Source organism: Clarias gariepinus, chromosome 19, assembly GCF_024256425.1.
Source record: "Clarias gariepinus isolate MV-2021 ecotype Netherlands chromosome 19, CGAR_prim_01v2, whole genome shotgun sequence".
Lineage (NCBI taxonomy): Eukaryota > Metazoa > Chordata > Actinopteri > Siluriformes > Clariidae > Clarias > Clarias gariepinus.
The window spans coordinates 19,199,846-19,219,266 of NC_071118.1; the positions used below are offsets into that span (position 1 = coordinate 19,199,846).

At 37.6% G+C, this 19,421-nt stretch overlaps 1 protein-coding gene across 1 annotated transcript; it reads left to right on the plus strand.

Annotated features, from left to right (window-relative positions):
* The first annotated feature begins 1,690 nt into the window (after positions 1 to 1,690).
* ppp1r26 (protein phosphatase 1, regulatory subunit 26) lies at positions 1,691 to 18,826 on the plus strand. Its single transcript, XM_053478482.1, has 4 exons — positions 1,691 to 1,820; positions 3,747 to 7,096; positions 15,786 to 15,882; positions 18,668 to 18,826. The coding sequence occupies exons 2-4, from the start codon at positions 3,810 to 3,812 to the stop codon at positions 18,746 to 18,748; spliced, it is 3,465 nt and encodes a 1,154-aa protein (XP_053334457.1). The 5' UTR covers positions 1,691 to 1,820; positions 3,747 to 3,809; the 3' UTR covers positions 18,749 to 18,826.
* Positions 18,827 to 19,421: the final 595 nt, after the last annotated feature.

The following is a 19,421-nucleotide window of genomic DNA, read 5'->3' on the forward strand; positions in this document are numbered from 1 at the left end:
AAGGCTATTCTAGGGCTGTATTGACACACACAATTACACACACACACACACACACACACACACAAATTTGATTGGGGGCAATTTAGCATATCAAATCCTTCTACTAAAACTGTGTTTAAGACAGTCGGACGACACTGGGGAACCAGGAGGAAACCCACCAGGACACAGGTAGGGCGTGCGAAATTACAATACGGACAGTAAAATCAGACAGTAAGGTTGGTAAGCTTTTTGTAAACAAAGCACAAACACAGAGGCATCTATATTTTTCCATTTCATGGATCGATTGCACATAAGGCCAAAACATTAATATAAGCAAATAAATAGAAAATTTGAGTTTTAGAGTTATTAATTAGGACTTTATAAAGCAGGAATGCTATAAGGCGTTTTGCAATGGGTAACCTGACATTGTAAGAAGCATATAATGTATTCAATTCCATTTTATTTTATTTGTATATCACTTTTAACAAGGGTCATTGTCACAAAGCAGCTTTACGGAATCAAAAGAATTCATGAATTAAAATAAGTATAAATCAAAATGGTCAGATTCAGAGACAGATGCATTGTAAGGCAACATGCAAATGTCAGTAAATATTTTTTGTGATAATATGCACAATGACATACTCATTTATTCACTTGTTTTCTATACCGCTAAAACTCTACAGGGTTGTGAGAGGCCTGGAATCTATCCCAAGGAATTCCAATCCATTGCACACAAACATACACTCACTCAAACACAAAGGGAAATTTTGGAAATGCCAGTTAGCCTACTCTGCATGTTTTTGGACTGTAGGAGGAAATCTGAGTATCTTAAGGAAACCCACCAAGCATGGGGAGAACACGCAAACTCCATGCACACAGATCAACTCAATGCAGGACTCGAACCCTCCACCCTGGTGGTGAGAGGCCACAGTGCTAACTACGCCATACCACAAGGCAAATTGATTATGTTATAGTAGTTATACACAATTGTACCCTCACAATGACTTCATAATGAGAACAGGATTATTTTAAAAAATGCACTTGTAATATGACGTTATGTTCCACATGCTTGTTCAAGTTGCTACCAATTTTTTTTAGTAACCAATTTTTGTGTGCAGTGTTTAGTAACAGATGACAAGGTGGCGTAGTGCTTAGCACTGTTGCCTTGAACCTCCAGGGTCTGGGCGTGATTCACGCCTCAGCTCTGTGTGCATGGAGTTTGCATTGAACTGTGCTTGTTGGGTTTCATCCGGGTACTCCGGTTTCCTCCCAGAGTCCAAAGACATGCAGATTAGGCTAATTGGCATTTCCAAAATTGCCCATAGTGTGAGTAAGTGTGTGCTTGTGTGCACTGGATTGGAGCTCCCTGGCATATGCTCCACACCCCCTACGACTCTGTATACAGAATAAATTGGTATAGACAATGATGGAGTGAGAGAAACTGTTTAGTAACTGTTGTTGTAGTTGTTGTTGTTTTTTGGCTTTATAAATATTCATCATTTCAATACATCTCACTGCGGTACAATGTTGCCCCAAACCCACGAATTCCAAACTTCCTCAATATTAAAATAATTTGAAATTAAATATTTCTTATATTTAAGTACAATTATATTTCAAATTGCTTTTCGGATATAATGTTTGAATGGCCGCATTTAAGGTGTACTGTCGCTTTAAGAGAGCTCTCCATGGTAAGTAGGAAGCGCGGCAGCTCGAGAGCGTGCATTTTCTGCGCACACCAGCACCGTGTGGAGACAGAAAAATAATAATTAATATAATAATTTAAGTCTCTTTGAAACAACAATACCAGCACATGAACACATGAGGGTTCAGTCAGGCTTCGGGTAAGCACGTCGAATTTGTTCTGTATTTTGTGTGCATCCGGTTTCAGTTTGATTATGTTTACGATACAAAGAGGGTCCAGAAAACGAGCCGGCTCGCGGGCGGAGAGGCCGCGCTGAGCCTTCCGTGCTTGAGTCTTCCGCCCCTCGCCACGACCTAAACAAGTTGGGGTCTTCGTTTCGATTTTAATCGTGTATTACTCATATAGCACATTTTCTAGTTTATGTTTAAGCTCTTATTTAACGAAAGGAAGGTGAGTCGAGAATAAACGCGAAGTTTTCGGTGCACGAATTGGCAGCGGAGCGGAAGCCGGTTCCTCTGCGGTGTCTCTTAGCTGTGCTGAGCGGCGAGCGGTGCAGCCTGAGCCGCTAGCGATACGGCGACAGCGCGGTGCGAGCTTCGGGCTCTAGAGGCTACCGAACTAGGGAAATTAAACAAAGAAAGCTGAGTAGTTATAGAATAACTGGTTTGATAAACACTTATACGAAATAGTAGACGTTCTTAAAAGCAGTCTGGAGATATGAAAGTAGTTCATTTACACAAATAAGCATATTTCATGCTTTTTCCCCCCGGGCGCTTGAAACTGAAGCCGCGCATGCTAAAGGCTGCTGGAGGTGAACACGGACACTGTTGTAGCCGCTATGACGGCAACCCTGGAACTCTTTTATGAAATAAGTTATTCACCGTTTAGATGAAACAACTTTCACTCGTGGCATCTGTGAAGTAATGAGAGATGTGATTTAATGCTTATAGTGCTTTGCCTCGCAAATCGCCGTCGCTGAAGTATGCAGTAACGTGTGATTTAATAACAAACATTTAACATAGTAACTCTTGCTGGATTTTAAAACCGTTTCTATAATTTGATCAAAGCGCTGCACGTGCATGATTCACCTGCTCGCCTTGCCGCGCGCAGAACGTAAACATTTGCAGCGGAAAAAGACGCGACGGCGTTAGTGTAACGTAGCACCGGTAGCGTATTTGTGCCGCAGCTCTTGGCATGAACATCAACAACATGGTGGGTTTTTTTTCCAGCACATTAACACTTTTACGTGTATTTTATGTGAAAATGTTAAAATGAAGGAATAGTTTAGAAAAAAAAAACTATCATGTAAATATCTATTTATCTAAAACATAAACAAAGCGTTAGCATGTAGCTCAAATATCGTGGACAACTCTTATCACTTTTAAAACCCAGTTCTTATTACCCATTTACTATAGGCTACACTGCTTAAAGGTGGAAGTGGCTTAGTGATTAGCACTGTGGCCTCGCACCTCCATGGTTGATGGTTCAATTCCCACCTTGGGTCTGTTTGCATGGAGTTTGCATGTTGTCCCAATGCTAGCAGGGTTTCCTTCTGGTACACCGGTTTCCTCCCACAGTCCAAAGACATTCAGGTTAGGTTGTCCCCGTGATGGATTGCCACTTTCACCAGGGTGTACCCTGCCTTAGTCCAAAATTCCAGGCTCAAGGTCTCCTCTGTCCCTATATCAGGATAACTAGTGTAGAATGAATGAAGGACTGAACGAATGCATGTCACGGGTTGCAATGAAATCTTAGTAGCCACAGCATGATGCTGCTTAGTAATTTTTTATGGAAGAATCTGTCAAGAATTTCATTTAGGAATTTGATTGATATTAGTTTATACATTATCCATTTATTGTAATCGATTACCACTTAAAAACAGAGTGCTATTCAGCTAAAGTAACAATTATGAATGTTGTAGCTCTTGATGTTACATATTGTATGACTTGGCATTTTGTCAGTGACTAAATAATCGAATGGTGTGTGGTGTAAATATGCTCTCATCAGCCATTGTTCAATAAGTAATGTTTTACAATGTAAATATGTGTACTATAATTTGAATGCTATAATACATGAAAATGAATGTGTGTCTAATATGACTTTTTTTTTCTCTCACTTCTTTCAGAATGTTACAACGTCACAGGTAGAGGTCTCAAGACCCACCTTTCCCCTAACCTGTCATTCTATAATGTTTCTAAAAACAGTTCCTCCTGTGGTGGCAGTTCACTCAGAATGGAGGTCCGGTAAGAGTTTGAGCCTGCCACTGTGCTTCAATGATAGTGCTTCAGACAGTGACTTTGTATCTTCAAGTGGAACCCCAATCCCACACAAAGTCCAGATGATCATTGACAGCCTCTGCAGCACACAGTCCTCAGATATGAGCAATGAGGTCAACGCTAGTGCCCAATCTGGCCTCAACCTGCCAAAACCATCATGTGGTGGACAAAAATCTTGTCACATGGACACACAAGTAAGGTCTCGACGAGTAGCAACAGAAAGCAGCAAGCTTCATGCATCTGGCTCTGATGCCACTGAAGGGTCAGACAGTGATGATTCAGTAGATCGAGGGATTGAGGAGGCCATTCAGGAGTATCTGAAGGAGAAAGTGGACCACAAGCCTAAAATGGAGCAAATAGAGAGCCCATTACAGACACCTAAAATTCAGCATGGAGGCAATTGTATGTTAGACACATCTAAACAGATCATGCATTCCCCCAAGGTGCTAACCGCTAGCAACCATACCTTGAAAGGTTCAAAAGGAATCCAACCATTGGTAGCCTTGAAGAAAAAGAAAAAAACGGTCAAGGAGAACCCACTTGGTAAATCAGGTGCTGCCAGAGGCCTGTCTGTAAAAGCTCCACCTTCCTCTGGAACACCTTCCTGTTTGCCACAAATGGATTGTAAACCACCTTTACTCAGAATAAAAGTGGATGAGGATGATTTAATGGATTCAAGCAGTGATGATGGTATTGAGGAAGCCATACAAAAGTTTCAGCAAGAAGAAAAAGAACGTCACGAGGGCTTGAAGTACTTTCAGCTGAAGGAGGAGCTGGACTCTAGTAGTGATGATGGAATTGAGGAGGCAATCCGAAACTATCAACAGGAAAGGCAAAAGGAAAATGATCACAAACTTCCCCTAAAGCAGAGTTTTTTGGTGGCTGATCAAGTTGTTGGCAAGCCTCTTAAAAAATTAGCGAAGAAAAAGAACAAAAAGAAAAATGCAGTGCAGCCTATAGAGATGAAGTGTGATTCTCCTAAACCTGTAGGCCTTTCTCTGAGCATGTTGCCTACATGTTGCTTGAGAGCCAGTGGAGATTCATTGTGCTCCACAACAGCTAATGATCAACAGGATTCACGGCAGATTCACTCCACACTCACCGTCAACACCACTGCTGAGCTGATGTGTGCCGAGGCCATCTTGGACATCTCTAAGACTGTCATGCCTGCAGCATTTGAGCCCACCTTGGATGTGACCAGTGCACCTACAACAGAGACTCCATCTTTCCTTTCAACTGCCGTTTCATTGCAGCAGTATAAAAAGAGTGATGAGAGCTCTGTGGACAGTGAGGATGGAATTGAGCAAGAGATTCGTAAGTTTCTGGAGCTGAAAGCAAAGCTGCATGAACAGGCAACAACAATTGACTACCCTGGAGTACCAACAGGAACTAAAGTTCCTCAGCACATTAAAGTTGAGGAGGATCAGAACAAACCACTGAGACTGTCCTTCTCACGAAAAAGAAAACGGAAAGAAGACAGCAAGAGTAAACAAGGAATCGCTGCTAATACTTTGAAAGAGGAGCCTTACCCCAAGCCCTTAACCCCGACTGACTTATCTCCTGTTATATGGCACACCTGTAGCCCAGATCCGGTAAAGAACAGCATCCCTTCACAGAACTGTCCCCACTATAGCATTATAGATGGATCCACATCCATGATCAAGGCTTCCACCTGTGGAAACAGCCCCAAAGAGTCTTTTATAGGCCCTGAGAGGTATTACAAGAGTGATAAGAGTAGCTCATTGGACAGTGATGAGGATCTTGATGCTGCAATAAAAGATTTGCTAAAGACAAAGAAAAAAGTGAAAAAGAAAGTCAGGGACATGAAACTCAAAGCACGAAAGAGTCTTAAACCTATGCGACAGCCAGGTACTGACATCTTAAAAAAAAAAAAATCTGTCAAGGATCAAAAATTGGTTCTTGCAGCTAAACCCATAAAACCCAATGCTATAAAAAGCAACCAAGGGCTCATGAGCATACCTGGACAAGACAAAGGTGCAAAACCTAAAGGTTCAAAGACTCAAAAGAACAGCAAGAAACCTAAATTGTCTACAAAGGAAGACCAGGGCTCTGGATACAAGATAGCAGTCTACAGCACCCAGACTACACATGTTGATGAGGACAGTAGCTCCGTCGACAGCGATGACAGCATTGAGCAAGAGATCCGTCGGTTCTTGGCTGAGAAAGCAAAAGGGTCATCTGCACCAATGAGCACAGTAAAGCAGGATAACGCTGGAGGTGCAGAAGTTGCATTCAGTACATTTGGAGAGAACAATGTTAAAACAGAGGAGCTTCAGTTAAATACGTCTGATCTTAAAAGGGCTTCACTGAGCATTGTCCCAAATCAGGAAGACCAAACATGGGACACTGCAATGAACGTTAATGGACCAGCTTCTTCATTTGTCAGCTATTGCAGTGTAGAGGAGGACAAGACAGGTGAGAGGACTTTACATGAGTGCAAGAAAATAAGTTTAGATGCCGGGAAGGATTGGCCTCAAACGGTAACAGGAAAATGCACAGACAGAACAGATTCAGAACCAGTTGGCCCACAGGAGCCCAGGAGTGCAGTGCAGCATCAGAACCTGTTTCTGATGAAGCATGATAACTGCAGCATAAATACAGCTCGGGACAAATCTTCAGTGGACCTGTTGAACAAATTGCAGAACAAAAGTAAAATTCCTCTTATAGAGGTTATCAGCACTGTGTGTCCCTCTCCACCCCAAACAGAGAAACACTTCTTTAGCTCCACTTCAGAGACTCTCATGGTTGCCAGGGAAGACAGTCAGGAAAGCCCTGCTGAGAGCAGGTCAGATTCATTCGACCTGTGCAGTTGGGAAAAGAAAGGACAACGGGACCAACCGCCTAATCTAACCTCTATCATCAGACACACACCCTCAAACCCTGCACACCTATCCCGCCACCTCCCTCCTTACCCCTCTCATCTTTCATGTGTCCCCTTGCCCCTCGCCTTGTCCCAGCCACGTGCTGGTGCTAGCTTGGTGCCCCTGCGCAGAGATCAGGCCTCAGTTGTAGCTCTGTCGGCTCACAAGTCCAATCACCTGCAGCTTAGAAATGCACAGATAGATGCCAGAAAAATGAGTGAAGGGAGGGAGGAGGAGGAGGAGCAGAGATGCATAGATGAGACAGATGTAGAATCAGGTGAAGAGAGGACAGATAAGAGACAGCAGCATTGCAGCCAGTGAGTACAGGCTCTATTTATCTCCTTCTTTAATCTCTGTCTGACAGAACCTGCAAAGAGCCAGCATAGACCCTATGCATGTCTTTCGACCTGCAGTATTCCTTATGGCCTCTAATATGCCATAGAGTTTGGATATGTAAAAAATCATTGTTGTGTTTTAGCACGCTTACAGTGATTTTCTGATGAATAGGATTCATTTGTTTACATTGCGTGCTTTTCAGATAAAAGTTGCCCTCTGAGCTCATTTATTGTGGCACAATTCAAGAGCATCATGTGCATTCATGTTGTATGTAATCCATTTGTTTTGTTCACTGGACCAGAGTTAAATGAATTTTTAAGCGATCAAGGTAGATTAAACTCTGCCTGAGGAAATGTTTACAGTTGTAAGTAAATCTTGTAATGTAGCTAAAATGTTTCTTCATAGATTGCTGGAAGTTGTATAAATAAGCTAATTTGGCTAGCTATATCATTAACAGACAGTAATCTAGTTGTGCTTAGAAGCAGAAAGACAGCAGAACGTAATTGGGGATCCACCCTCAGGCAACCAGATAAAAAAAGCTCACAAACAAATATCACCTGACCAGAGTGCCAAACATGTGGTGAGTGATTGAGTGATGACTTTAATAGGTGACCTGAGCATGATGCCTTCTACAATTTATTTTTATTTTTTATTTTTTTCCCATAATGAGAGAGAGGCTTTTAAAGGATGTAGTTCCTATAAGGCTATACTGTCAGCATGTTGAGAGCAAAATATAAACGATAAGTCTTTGAAATAAATATTGATTTTTGGTTAAAGGAAAAAAAAGTTTTCACCCAGGTCTGTTCACCTCTGTTGATTGAGGATTTTGAAATTGCAGTAAAAGCTTTGGGTCCATGTTGGCTCTGTTCAGGGGATAATTTTTATCAGCACTCCAAAGTTGCACTCTCACTCTCTCTCTCTCTCTCTCTCTCTCTCTCTCTCTCTCTCTCTCTCTCTCTCTCTGTAGTGTGCATTAGGGTGAGTCAAATTATAAGCTGACAATGCAGTTGGGATGCACTCTCAATTGTTCTCGCACTCGTACCCTTGAAATTCCATTTGCTCAGCCATCATTCAAAATTAATCGAGAAAATATTTTGTGCGCTTTATTTCAATTTTTATATCCATGTTATTTCAGATATTGTGTTGTAAACAAAACAATGGTCAGAATTACATCAAACTGTCATTTCATGAAATATCACAACCAGAAGTGATCTTTTGTTTGTTTGTCTGTCTTACCATAAAATGATTTTTTAATCACAGAATAAAGAGCAGTCCTTCTTAAAGAATGGTTACAGTGGCAAAAAAAAGAAAAAAAATGTCAATGTGTTTTCTGTTATGCTTGTTCTGTTTTATAAAGAACTGAAAGTCAATTAGTTTTGGTAAGAATGTGTGTGCAGGTTTCCCATTTAGATACATTATTTTTCACCTTCTCAATCCCTGTACATTTACTTTCTCTGGTTTCACCAAAAAAACCCTAAAGACACTGGGTCAGACATGCACCTGGTTCAGTACAAGCAAGGATGACCTGTTCAACTACGTTCACATTACCATCTCACATTACTCAGCACCAAGTGCCTCAATTCTGATTTATTTACCCTAATGTGACAGAGATCAAATTTTTTTAGGGCTATCTGAACACACATGATTGGATCTGATGGGATTCGTATGTGGTCCTAGATCAGATAATAATTAATTGGTTAATTGGTCATGTGACTTGAATGAAAGTGAGCAGACTGGAATTTTTCTGACTCTTAGCCTCTCCACATATGTAAAATATTTGCTGACGCGGCAGTGACAGTGTTGAGATTTCATATCAGGGTTAGCAATAGCTACTGAAACAGCTACCTGACTTTATTCCTTCTTTTAAAATGCAACAAATGTAGTTGAATATTTGCTCGTCATCCTCCAGAGCAAATTCTCAAGCAAATGATTTGACTTGGGTCATGTTTATATTAATATACCATCCATTTAAAGTACTTAAAGTACTTATTTAAGGTTCACTTGTTTTATTCCCTTCTTTCAATATAATTTTAAATCAGACACTATGTCTATACCACATGAGGATACCACAAGTTCAGCACTAATTGAAACTAGGATACTATAACAGTGAGACAGTGAAGTACCCTAAGCTGTTAGATGTCATGTTACACAACTGAAGAAAACAAAATTACACTGAAGCGTCCGTGTACAATCTGTGCCAACGTTTTATCATTAACATTATCTCTTAAAAAACATTTATAGGCTATAGATCATGCAGAACCAATTATAACCTAGCGTATTGTTTCATATTGCTAGTCATCTTGATTAAAAAAAGGATACTTTACCACATATGACTACATGACATCATGCACATGGAGAAGTGCTTAGTTATTTATAATACTGCGCAGGGTATTAATAGTCTGATTTTTAAAAAGTATAAACATTTCAGTGACTTAAAGGATATAAATTTAGCTCAGATGCATTGAACCACAGCTGTATGTACACTAATACCCTTTATACAATATTTGCTTGGTCTCCTTTGCAGAGAAAACATAAAAAAAAACATTTGTAAGCAAAATTTATACACAGGTGGGAACTGTTTTTGTATAGGTTCAGCAGATAAAGTAGTAGTAGTGATGTTATCCAACACATAAATGATTTAAAACTTCATAGACATTATGCTGCCGTACGGCTCAAGGGTCCCCAGTTAAATCCTTAGCTCAGTTGAATATCTGATCTCCCTATGTTCTTGTAGGCTTTGTCCAGATTGTTACGTTCACTCAAAACTAAAAAAGAAGAAGAATTGGCTTTAATAAATTGCCACTAGGTGTGCATCAATGTGTGAAATTATATTCTTAATCTAGCATGTTCCTGACAAAACATGACTGAAAGGTCTAATGAATGAGTGTTCCTTTCACACTTTTACGTATGTAGAACTATTTTCATAACATCAATGATATTTTGTCACATTTTATCAATGAAGTCAAAAGACCTTACTGAAGAGAAATGAACGTGCGTGATGTTTAGTCTTTTTTCTCTTATAGTTTTTTTTTTTTTTTTTTTTTTAGGTGTTCTTGTACTTTACATTGTATATATTTATGCTAACATGGTGGAAGTCATGAACATGTTTACTGGCATGCAAAAATCCCTAGAGGGACTTTTTTAAGCTTACATGCTTCTTCAGATTCACCCATGTTTGCCCTTGTATACTGTTACTTGTTTGTGTGCTTTTTTAATTATTTAATCACATGTACATTGCATAAATGCACATTTTCTGGGATCATAATTTAGCTACCATTAGACACTATAACACAAAAGATGTAAAATACACAACGCAAGCACAGGAATTGGGATGTGATCAGCCAACAGTCACACACTGATCACATTTCAGGTAGGTATAAATACAGTCTGTATAGTGTGAGCCTATAAGAAAAGAACAATCTTAAGTTTAAATATGTACTAACAGGACACATCATGAATATGTTTTAAATATAGCAACACTATCAGAGAGAAAGGCACAGTTAATATCTCAATTTCTGCAATCATGGCTTATCTCTTAACAGCCATTGCTAATGATGACGTTATCCTCAGTTAAGGTAAAGTTAGAACAGGCTATTCTTTAAAATTGTCCCCGGGAATCAGATTCCTGCCTTCTTTGACTGTATGTCCCAGCCTCTTGGCCTAATATGTGGAAGAAATATCATCACAGTGTGTACAGAATGAGTCACAAGATTTCACATAAACACGAGTTGTGAACGCAAAGCTGTTATCAGAGCATCTGTTGCCTTTACATGAATATAGAGACATGGATAATATGTTAATGCAAGGTGTAACATGGGAAGTCGTTACTTTTTTGTGTCATCTGATTTTGTGTGTGCATTTTGCAATGTAAGAAAAATGTTATTTATTTGAGTTTTGTAGATGTGAAGGAGACTGTGCTGGGCTGTGCCATCTTTCACTATTTTTGCATAAAATGAGCTTTTTTTTGTCCAGATTCTTTAAAGGCCAGATACACAAAGTGTCCTAAAAACATAATAAAAAGTGATGCGCAAACATCTGCCTGTAGATCTATTTGTAGAGCTGCATTACTAGTATTTTAGGCACAGTTCAAATAAATGGTTTTCTCCGGGTACTCCGGTTTACTCCCACAGTCCAAAGCCATGTATGCTAGGTTGATTGGCATTCCCAAATTGCCCATAGTGTGTGAGTATGTGTATGTGCCCTGCGATGGATTGGCACCCTGTCTAGGGTGTATCCTGCCTCGTGCCCTAAGCCCCTTGGGATAGGCTCCAAGTCCCTGCGACCCTGAATACAAGATATGGAAGATGAGTTCACATAAATTTTATTTGTATAGTGCTTTTTAATAGTAATCATTCTTTTTATTATTTATATTATGAGATAATAAATTAGAACAATCTATGGCAATGTGTCTAAATTAAAATTATTTGTTTGCTCTTCATGGTGGCAAGGTAATACTCTCTGAGATGACAATAGGAAGAAGCCTTGAGAAAAACCAGACTCAACAGGGAACCTATCCTCATTTGGGTAATAGCAGATAGTATGACCATAAAGCAGTTCCAGGTACTGTATATCTGAAAGTTTGATATAATGGCCAAGGTGTTTAAGTTAATAAAAATGAGTTTTGGCTTTCTCAAACTTACTGACATCATGAACTTAGGTGGTGCATTCAAAATTTGGCCAAGACTTCCCTTGTTAGCTGTGTAGGCAAGGTGCTACTGAAACTATAGGTGGTTGTTCACCAGATGATGAACAACACAATAGTGTTTTGTTTTTCAAGTTAAGCATGACTATCTTTCCACTACATTTCTGGGGGGTTGGAGGGGGCATTAGTTGATTCCTGGAATGATCCAGTTTATAACTCAGTCATATACTATTACTGGGGGCTTTCATTTGCAATTGGTTGATTCTAATTTCTTAAACTATCGTATTTCATATTATTGTCATGCATCAATCAAATAAAATGACTGGAATTAACCATCCAAAGCATTATAAAAATCATGAATTTCAAGATCAGGTCAACAACCTACAATATAAGCATCTGGAAAATGACCAAGGAAACACCTGGCTCTAACTCACCACTTCACCCATCACCTTATCTAAATGAGTCGTTTATTTTTTTTAAATGCATTTTTATGCCTGCCTCATTCCCATATAATTTTCTATTTAAATAATTCTACATCAAAACTGAGCAAACATGTAGTGGTAAGCCCATTTTTGTGATAGTGGAAATGATTCTGCTGCAGGTTGACTGCTCATGAGTGTCACACTCATTTAATTTATATTAATATATCTGTGGGTATAGAATGATATTTAAGATATCTCATCCAAAATGAGATTAAACATAATGCATCTGATTACAAAAATAATAATATAACATTAGAGTGGAAGTGGAAGCTTAAATAGGTGGCATGGTGGGTTAGTGGTTATCACTGTTGCCTTGCACCTCCAGGGTTGAGGGTTTGGTTTCTGCTTATGGTCTGTGTGTGTGTGAAGTTTGCATGTTCTTCCCATGCTTGGTAGGTTTTCCCCGTCTACTCCTTTTTTTTCCACACAGGCCAAAATCATGCAGTTTAGGCTTATTGGCATTCACAAATTTTCCATATTCTGTGAATGAGTGTGTGTGTATGTGTGCCTTGTGACGGATTGGCACCCCATCCAGGGTGTACCCCGCCTTGTACCATAAGTCTTCTAGGAAAGGCTCCAGGCCGCTTGTGACCCTGTATACAGAATAACACGGCAAAAGATGTGTGAGTGAAAAACACACACTTTAAAAAAGAATTTATTTTACCTAGGGTAATTCTAATTTCAATCTGTGTACATTATCCACCACTGCTTTAATACCTGGTGAAGCATTAAAAAAAATCAAGAGGAGAAATAATTTATACTTTTTTTCCCTATATTTTACTGTCGATTTCAATCATTTCAGCAGTCTTGTTAGTTGTTTTTTATTTATTTTGCTTGATATTGACCAGATTTTTTGACCCTGCTGAAGCACAGTAACAGCTTTTCCATGATCATGGGACATGTCTTCTTACATGTTCGTTTAGGAAATGGGAAGCCACTCACTGCTTCATTAACAGAATTGTCACAGCTAGCACTGGCAGGCAGTGTACTTTACAAGCACACGGTCAGCTTCATACATATTTGGACAAAAACACAATTTTTGTATTTTTTAAGTTTGACTTCAACTGGAATTGGCTTTTTTAAAATGTAATCTGGCCTTTCTGTTATTGAGCGTTTCAGTGGTTTGCATCTTGAGGTAAAATCGGATTATTTACGTATTAATAAAGGTCTTCTTGACTTCCACCAGTACCTCACATATTGAGAGTTCCCTTTAACAAGTACCAAATGCTAATTCAACACTTGTCCGACATTTTTTATCTCCTTAATTTCTCATGAAATAATGAAAACCTAAAACCAAAACTGCCCATCAAACAACAGATTATTGTTAAACACCTAAAACTGAAGGAAATGTTTAAACTTTTTTTTTTTATTATTGTTCTATTTCAAATCTATTGTTTGTGGTACTAGGGGACCAATAACGAGTTGTTAAGTATTATTTGAGAGTGTTGAGTATTTATATTACATAGACAATACAAGTAGTTATTCTCATTTTCCTCAAAAGTTTGGAAACATTGCTGTTGTTTTTTCTCTTTGAAATAGTTAATTCTTTCAAGTTTTTTGTCAAAATTATTACCCTCTTGAAATATACCGTTAATGAAACCAAAGGATTTGAAATTAAGGGTAAGCACCATCAGAGCAACAGTGTAAAAAGGATTACAAAGGTTGGACCAGGGAGGGAAGGCATCCTCCTATTGAGCCCTAAGATCATAGTTTCAGAACAGCAAAGAATATTGGGGTTTCACTATTTTAAAATCAAAAGGACATGTCAATTTAATGAACAGAAGCATTTTGCATGAGTTCCATAAAAGATCCCTTTTTGACCAAGACACAAGTGCCATCGTATGAACTTTGCCAAGCAACATTGGAGTTACAACTGGAACTGTTTGTTGTGCTTAGATAAGATATGAATTTTACTTTTTGGCCACGGTCGTATTTGGAAAAAAAGGAGGAAGGGATACAAAGAATGACACCTCTTACCCACAGCAAAACAAGTTGGTAACTCTTTGATTCTTTGTTGTTCCAGGATGACAATACCACGATTAATTGAGATAAAATTTTAAAGGAGTGGTACTGGGAGCAGAAGAAATTATTTTCACACATGATTTACCCACCAGTAAAAGTCTTCAGGATTTGCTGAAGAAGAAGACTTGAAGTGGTTTGACTCTTCTGTCATTAAAAAAAGATATCTGCCAAAATTGAATACAACTGGCACTAATGGAACAAAGTTTTACAATTTTGCATATGGCTGTTGAAACAGAGCCAGGGTGAATGCACACTGTAATCAAAGCTAAAAGCAATCCAACAAAATATTAGAATGTAAGATTTTTTTTGGCCAGGCAGTGCGTAATATATATGCATTATATATGCATTTATACTATATTGTCCCACATGCAATAGGTTCCCTTTTAAGTCTTCTTTCTCTAAGGGTTTATTCTTGTCATTTTAGAGCCCTAATGTCTTGCTCTACATCCCGATTTCTATCAAGTTGCTTTGACAATTTCTATTGTTTAAAGAGCTATACAAATGGCACAGACCTTTATGAAAACACTGGTTGGATATTTGACCACTGTTCTTGGTAGATGCTTTTTTTCTTTTTTTTAGTTAAGCCATCCTCATGTGAGAGTGGGCCATGGTTCAAATGGTTAGCTTTCCGCCCTCTTACTGTTAGAACAGTGCTTAATTATGTTCATGTTTTAACCCTTTAGCTTATGATTTAAACTGATTCAGACATAGTCTTCCTTCTTACATTTTGTGCAATGCACCAGTTACACTGGCAGCCAAACAGCCTCAAAGCAGGAAGCTATTTAAACATGTGTAACAGCTGCCACAGTGTTCTTGTCGCTAAATTAGAAAATGCAGTCATCGTCTCCCCATTCTGTTATAATGATTTCACTGTGCTCCTAGGAAGCTTTACCAATCTTTTTATAACTTTCTTAAGCTTTATCATGAGCATTGTAGGAACATATGATTGGTCTGCAGAATTATTCCCATGACTTTTTTGTTGCTTTACTTGGACATAAAATTTGTATTATCTTTTGGATAGAATTTCAATTAACAAATTTCTTGATGTGCTTTTTGCAAATTAAAATAAAAAGTGAACAGTGACCTCATGATTTATAAAGAAATTCTAAAACCAGTCATCGAGCTCTGTCTTATGCAAACTATAAAACACATTTGTAACTGTATACCTGCCTTCATAATTTTTTCAGTTTAAATGTGTTACCAGCACAGTATACATCTGTTGGTGCATGACTACAACATTCTGTAAACTGCAAATAACTATTTTATTTGGGTTTTTATTGTGTTTATTACAACTTGCTAATAAAAATGTTAACATGTCATAGGAACTGGTTTGTCATCTAAACTTTCACATATGTCTATTCCTTAATCCATGATTTACAGAGTGTAGGATCTTGCTTCATTTAAGTTTGCATTATATAGTCATGTTTTAAACATTTATTTGTGTTTAGAGTATTCCTTTAATTTGTTTTGTTGTGCACTTATGCTGATGGTGTGTATGTATTTGTATGTGTGTTGCTCCACTAGATCTCTGTCCACCTGTATTGATCCAGGTGTGCATCTCAGTCCCTACATTGCCCTAAATACAGAGGAAAGGAGCAAGAAATTTAGACACATTAAGCAGGTACAAATGCTTATAGTCTGTCTTGAGAGTAAATGAGGCTAAGATCCCTTTTGAGACAAGAATATACATGCAATATAAACAAGTTCATGTATAGAGTTTATACAAAAAACACACTAACTCAGATAAGTTTTTTAAAACAATATATTTAATATTTAGTATCAATGATATGTTGGTTGTGTTTTAATAAAAAAGTATCATATTGGAACATATGCACACAAAACCTTTTCACAAACTTGTTTTATATTGTTGAATTTCATCAGAAACATGAAAAATAATACAAAAAGGTAAATTTACAGCCTGCCCCTGTACCAATGTCAGTTACACGTCAGTAGTTGACAACAGCATGTTATCATAGTAAAATTCCATTTCCAAAAAATTTGGAAGCGTATGGAAATTGGAAAAATGAAAAACAAAAATTAAATTTAACAAATGACTCTTCTGCCTGGACTGTATTGAAAACTCTACAACAACGCATTATTTAATGATTTACCATGTAACTCTAATTGTTTATTGAAAATATGCACTTATTTCAAATGTAAAAATTACCAATGTGTAACATCACCATTTCTGTTAATCTGTTTTTATGGGGCCTTTGTTACCATATTTAAGACTTTATAGTGCACCACATTCTCACCTGGAGCAGGCAATGTGTTAAGCAGCCATGCATGTGTAATTTGAGAGGAATGCGGTTTGGTGAATAATATAGGTCTTTGAAAAAGATAGTGTTTGGATGGCAGCATATTTTGCTCTAAAAAACATATTTTTTATCCCTCTATGATAAAGATATGCAACCCCTATACCATGATTGGCATTGTTTGCGTTAAGGTGTATTTCTTTCATCATCAGCCAACACTGTTCTGTAATTGGAGTGAATCACAGATAAGGATCGAAAAATAATTAAAAAAGTATTTTGGATAAAGATTTTTATATTTAATATTTTATATTTAAAACTATTCTATGTTGAAAATCACTAATACCACTTCAGTGCTGTATTTTTAGAGGTGAAAATATTAAGTAATTCCAGTAAAAATATTAAATTTAGATTGTCTAACTAATATCTGTTGGTGCGGGTGTTTGTTTACATTGAGTAAGTAGCTTATTAATAGTTTATTGTAAACAATTTAATTTCATCCCCAACACACTAATCAGTGTTGGGGGACGTTACTTTTTAAAATAACTGATTACATTACAACTTACTGTCTTTAAAAAGTAATTGGTTACATTACAACGTTACCTTCTGAGAAAAGTAACTAGTTAGAGTACTTTTCCATTGCAGAAAATAAAAACACCTTTGTAATTCCTCATGCATGTTGTTTTAGTCAAGACCTTTAGAATTATTTCACCACCATCACTCAGCGAAGTTTGGCCCATAATCTGTTAACTACTAACAGCAGGAATAACAAGCAGGTGGGCTATCAGGGTGGGGCTTGAAGGACGACTTTCTCACACACACACATACACACACACACTAACAGAATCACTGTTGTCTGGCTCACGGATTACATTTTTGAAAATATAACTAAATAACTAAGTACTTAAATGGTGGCCCTAACGCGTTAAATCACTCGTTACATCAACAAAACTCTAATGTTACTTTGTAATGCGTTACACCCAACACACTAATGGTGCAGGTTAAACTTCAGGCAGATGTCTAAGTAATTCCAAAAAATTAATGAAATCAGATTCATAATATTAATTAAACAGACAAAACATTTTCAGAGACTGGTTTCTGGTCCTCCAATGTATGAAATGTCAAGATATTATTGAAAGAGTTCTGTTCAATGTACAGACAGGAACTTTCTTTTATTAAGGTACTGTAGATTTGCTGGTGCATCTGTTGGCAAATCTGTGAGCCTCGTCCCATCGTTGCTCCTTGTATACGATAACATAATTGTTTCACATGTTTAACAATACTTGTTTCTAAACATCTTGTAATTTCAATTTACAACTTGGAATTTGTCGCAGCCACCAGATTGGAAATGAGTGCATATTTTCAATAAGGAATTACATTATGATGGTAAATCAGCAAATTATGTGTTGTTTTGGAGTTTTCAATATAGTTTATGGTGTAGAGACTTTACAAATGGCTTCTTTTTGTTTTTATTTCCAATTTTCATACTGTCCTAACTTGCCAACCTACTGCCAACTGCAGAGAAGTGCTGCACACACATCCGATCATCCACATGATGTACAAGAGCGGTGATTATCAGTATGTCTAACCCCAACAACCATTTCATGGTTAAATTCAGAGAGGATGCATTTTTCTCTGCTCTGATGTATGATGTAACCTATAACTGAAGTATTTGCATGATTTTTTGCACATCTGTATTTTGCATGATTATATGCATTTTAACTGCTGGCACATGATTGGCTCATTAAATAGCTGCATAAATAAACAGGTGTACAGGTGCTATAAGCCAAACAGTAATACAACTAGAGATAACTGTGGTGTGTATGTTCTCAAGGAGCAGAAAGGCTGGACTTTACATTTTGTGCATGAGCTTTGGGGGAAGAAATGCTGGTTGATAAGCTGTGCTAAAGGCCAGAGCACAGGTTCAGCCATGATATAGCACTCCTGGAGTAGTTAAGTGCGAAGGGCTCAGGTGCCTAATTGATGCAGCATTGTAATAAATGTACTGTATGACTTCCTTATTAGTAACTCAGGACTTAAATAATATTTCTTAATAATATATATACTCTTATCAGCTAATGTTCACCCTTTTGATATTGAATATGTCCCCTTATTATACAATATAATAAGTGTGTATGTGTTTGTATGTTACAGAGACACAGAGTGCTGAAATGTGAAAAGAGAAAGCTACAGTTTGTGTTCAGCAGTGTAGTGATGAACAAGTTGCAGATTTGATTTAAAAAATAAATGTGCAATGTACTACTACACCATGTTACAGGAGTTAGTTTTTTTTTTTCTTCAGTTTTTGAATTATAAAAAAAAAAAAAGGTGTAAGAAGGTTTTATGTTATGTTACCCCCTGCCCATTATTAAGTATTGTTGTGCTTCTATAAAAAAAGGAATTTTACCACTGATGTTTTGTTAATGAACAAAAAATTTAATAAAGCTGGTTTTGGCTAATCTTTTCACTTTAAAACACGCTGAATGTCCAAGGTAAATTTGTTTAATGTATTTTAGGGAAAGGTCTGGGATTTGGAAAAAAAAAGACTGTATCTCTCTGACTTGGGAAGCTGCTGGTTTCACTGGTCTCGTGGCAGGTTTGCATAACAAATGCCACTCCGGGGAACTGGGATTACATAGCAATTAAAATAAAAAACATATAAAAAGTTTAAAAATGTTATCACATCTTGTCACCTTCTAGCAATCTAGTCACCATAAAATTTAACCATGTCAAATTCATAGGCAGATCCTATTATACATGTCAGACCTTATATCACAGATTATGACTTTAGTGGACATAAAGAGGTGGACATAACCTTCACGGTTTTCTGGAAGTTTACATACTGACAGACACAACATAAAGCCAGAAGATACTAAATTGAAGTTATGAAATCGTGAAGTATTCATGC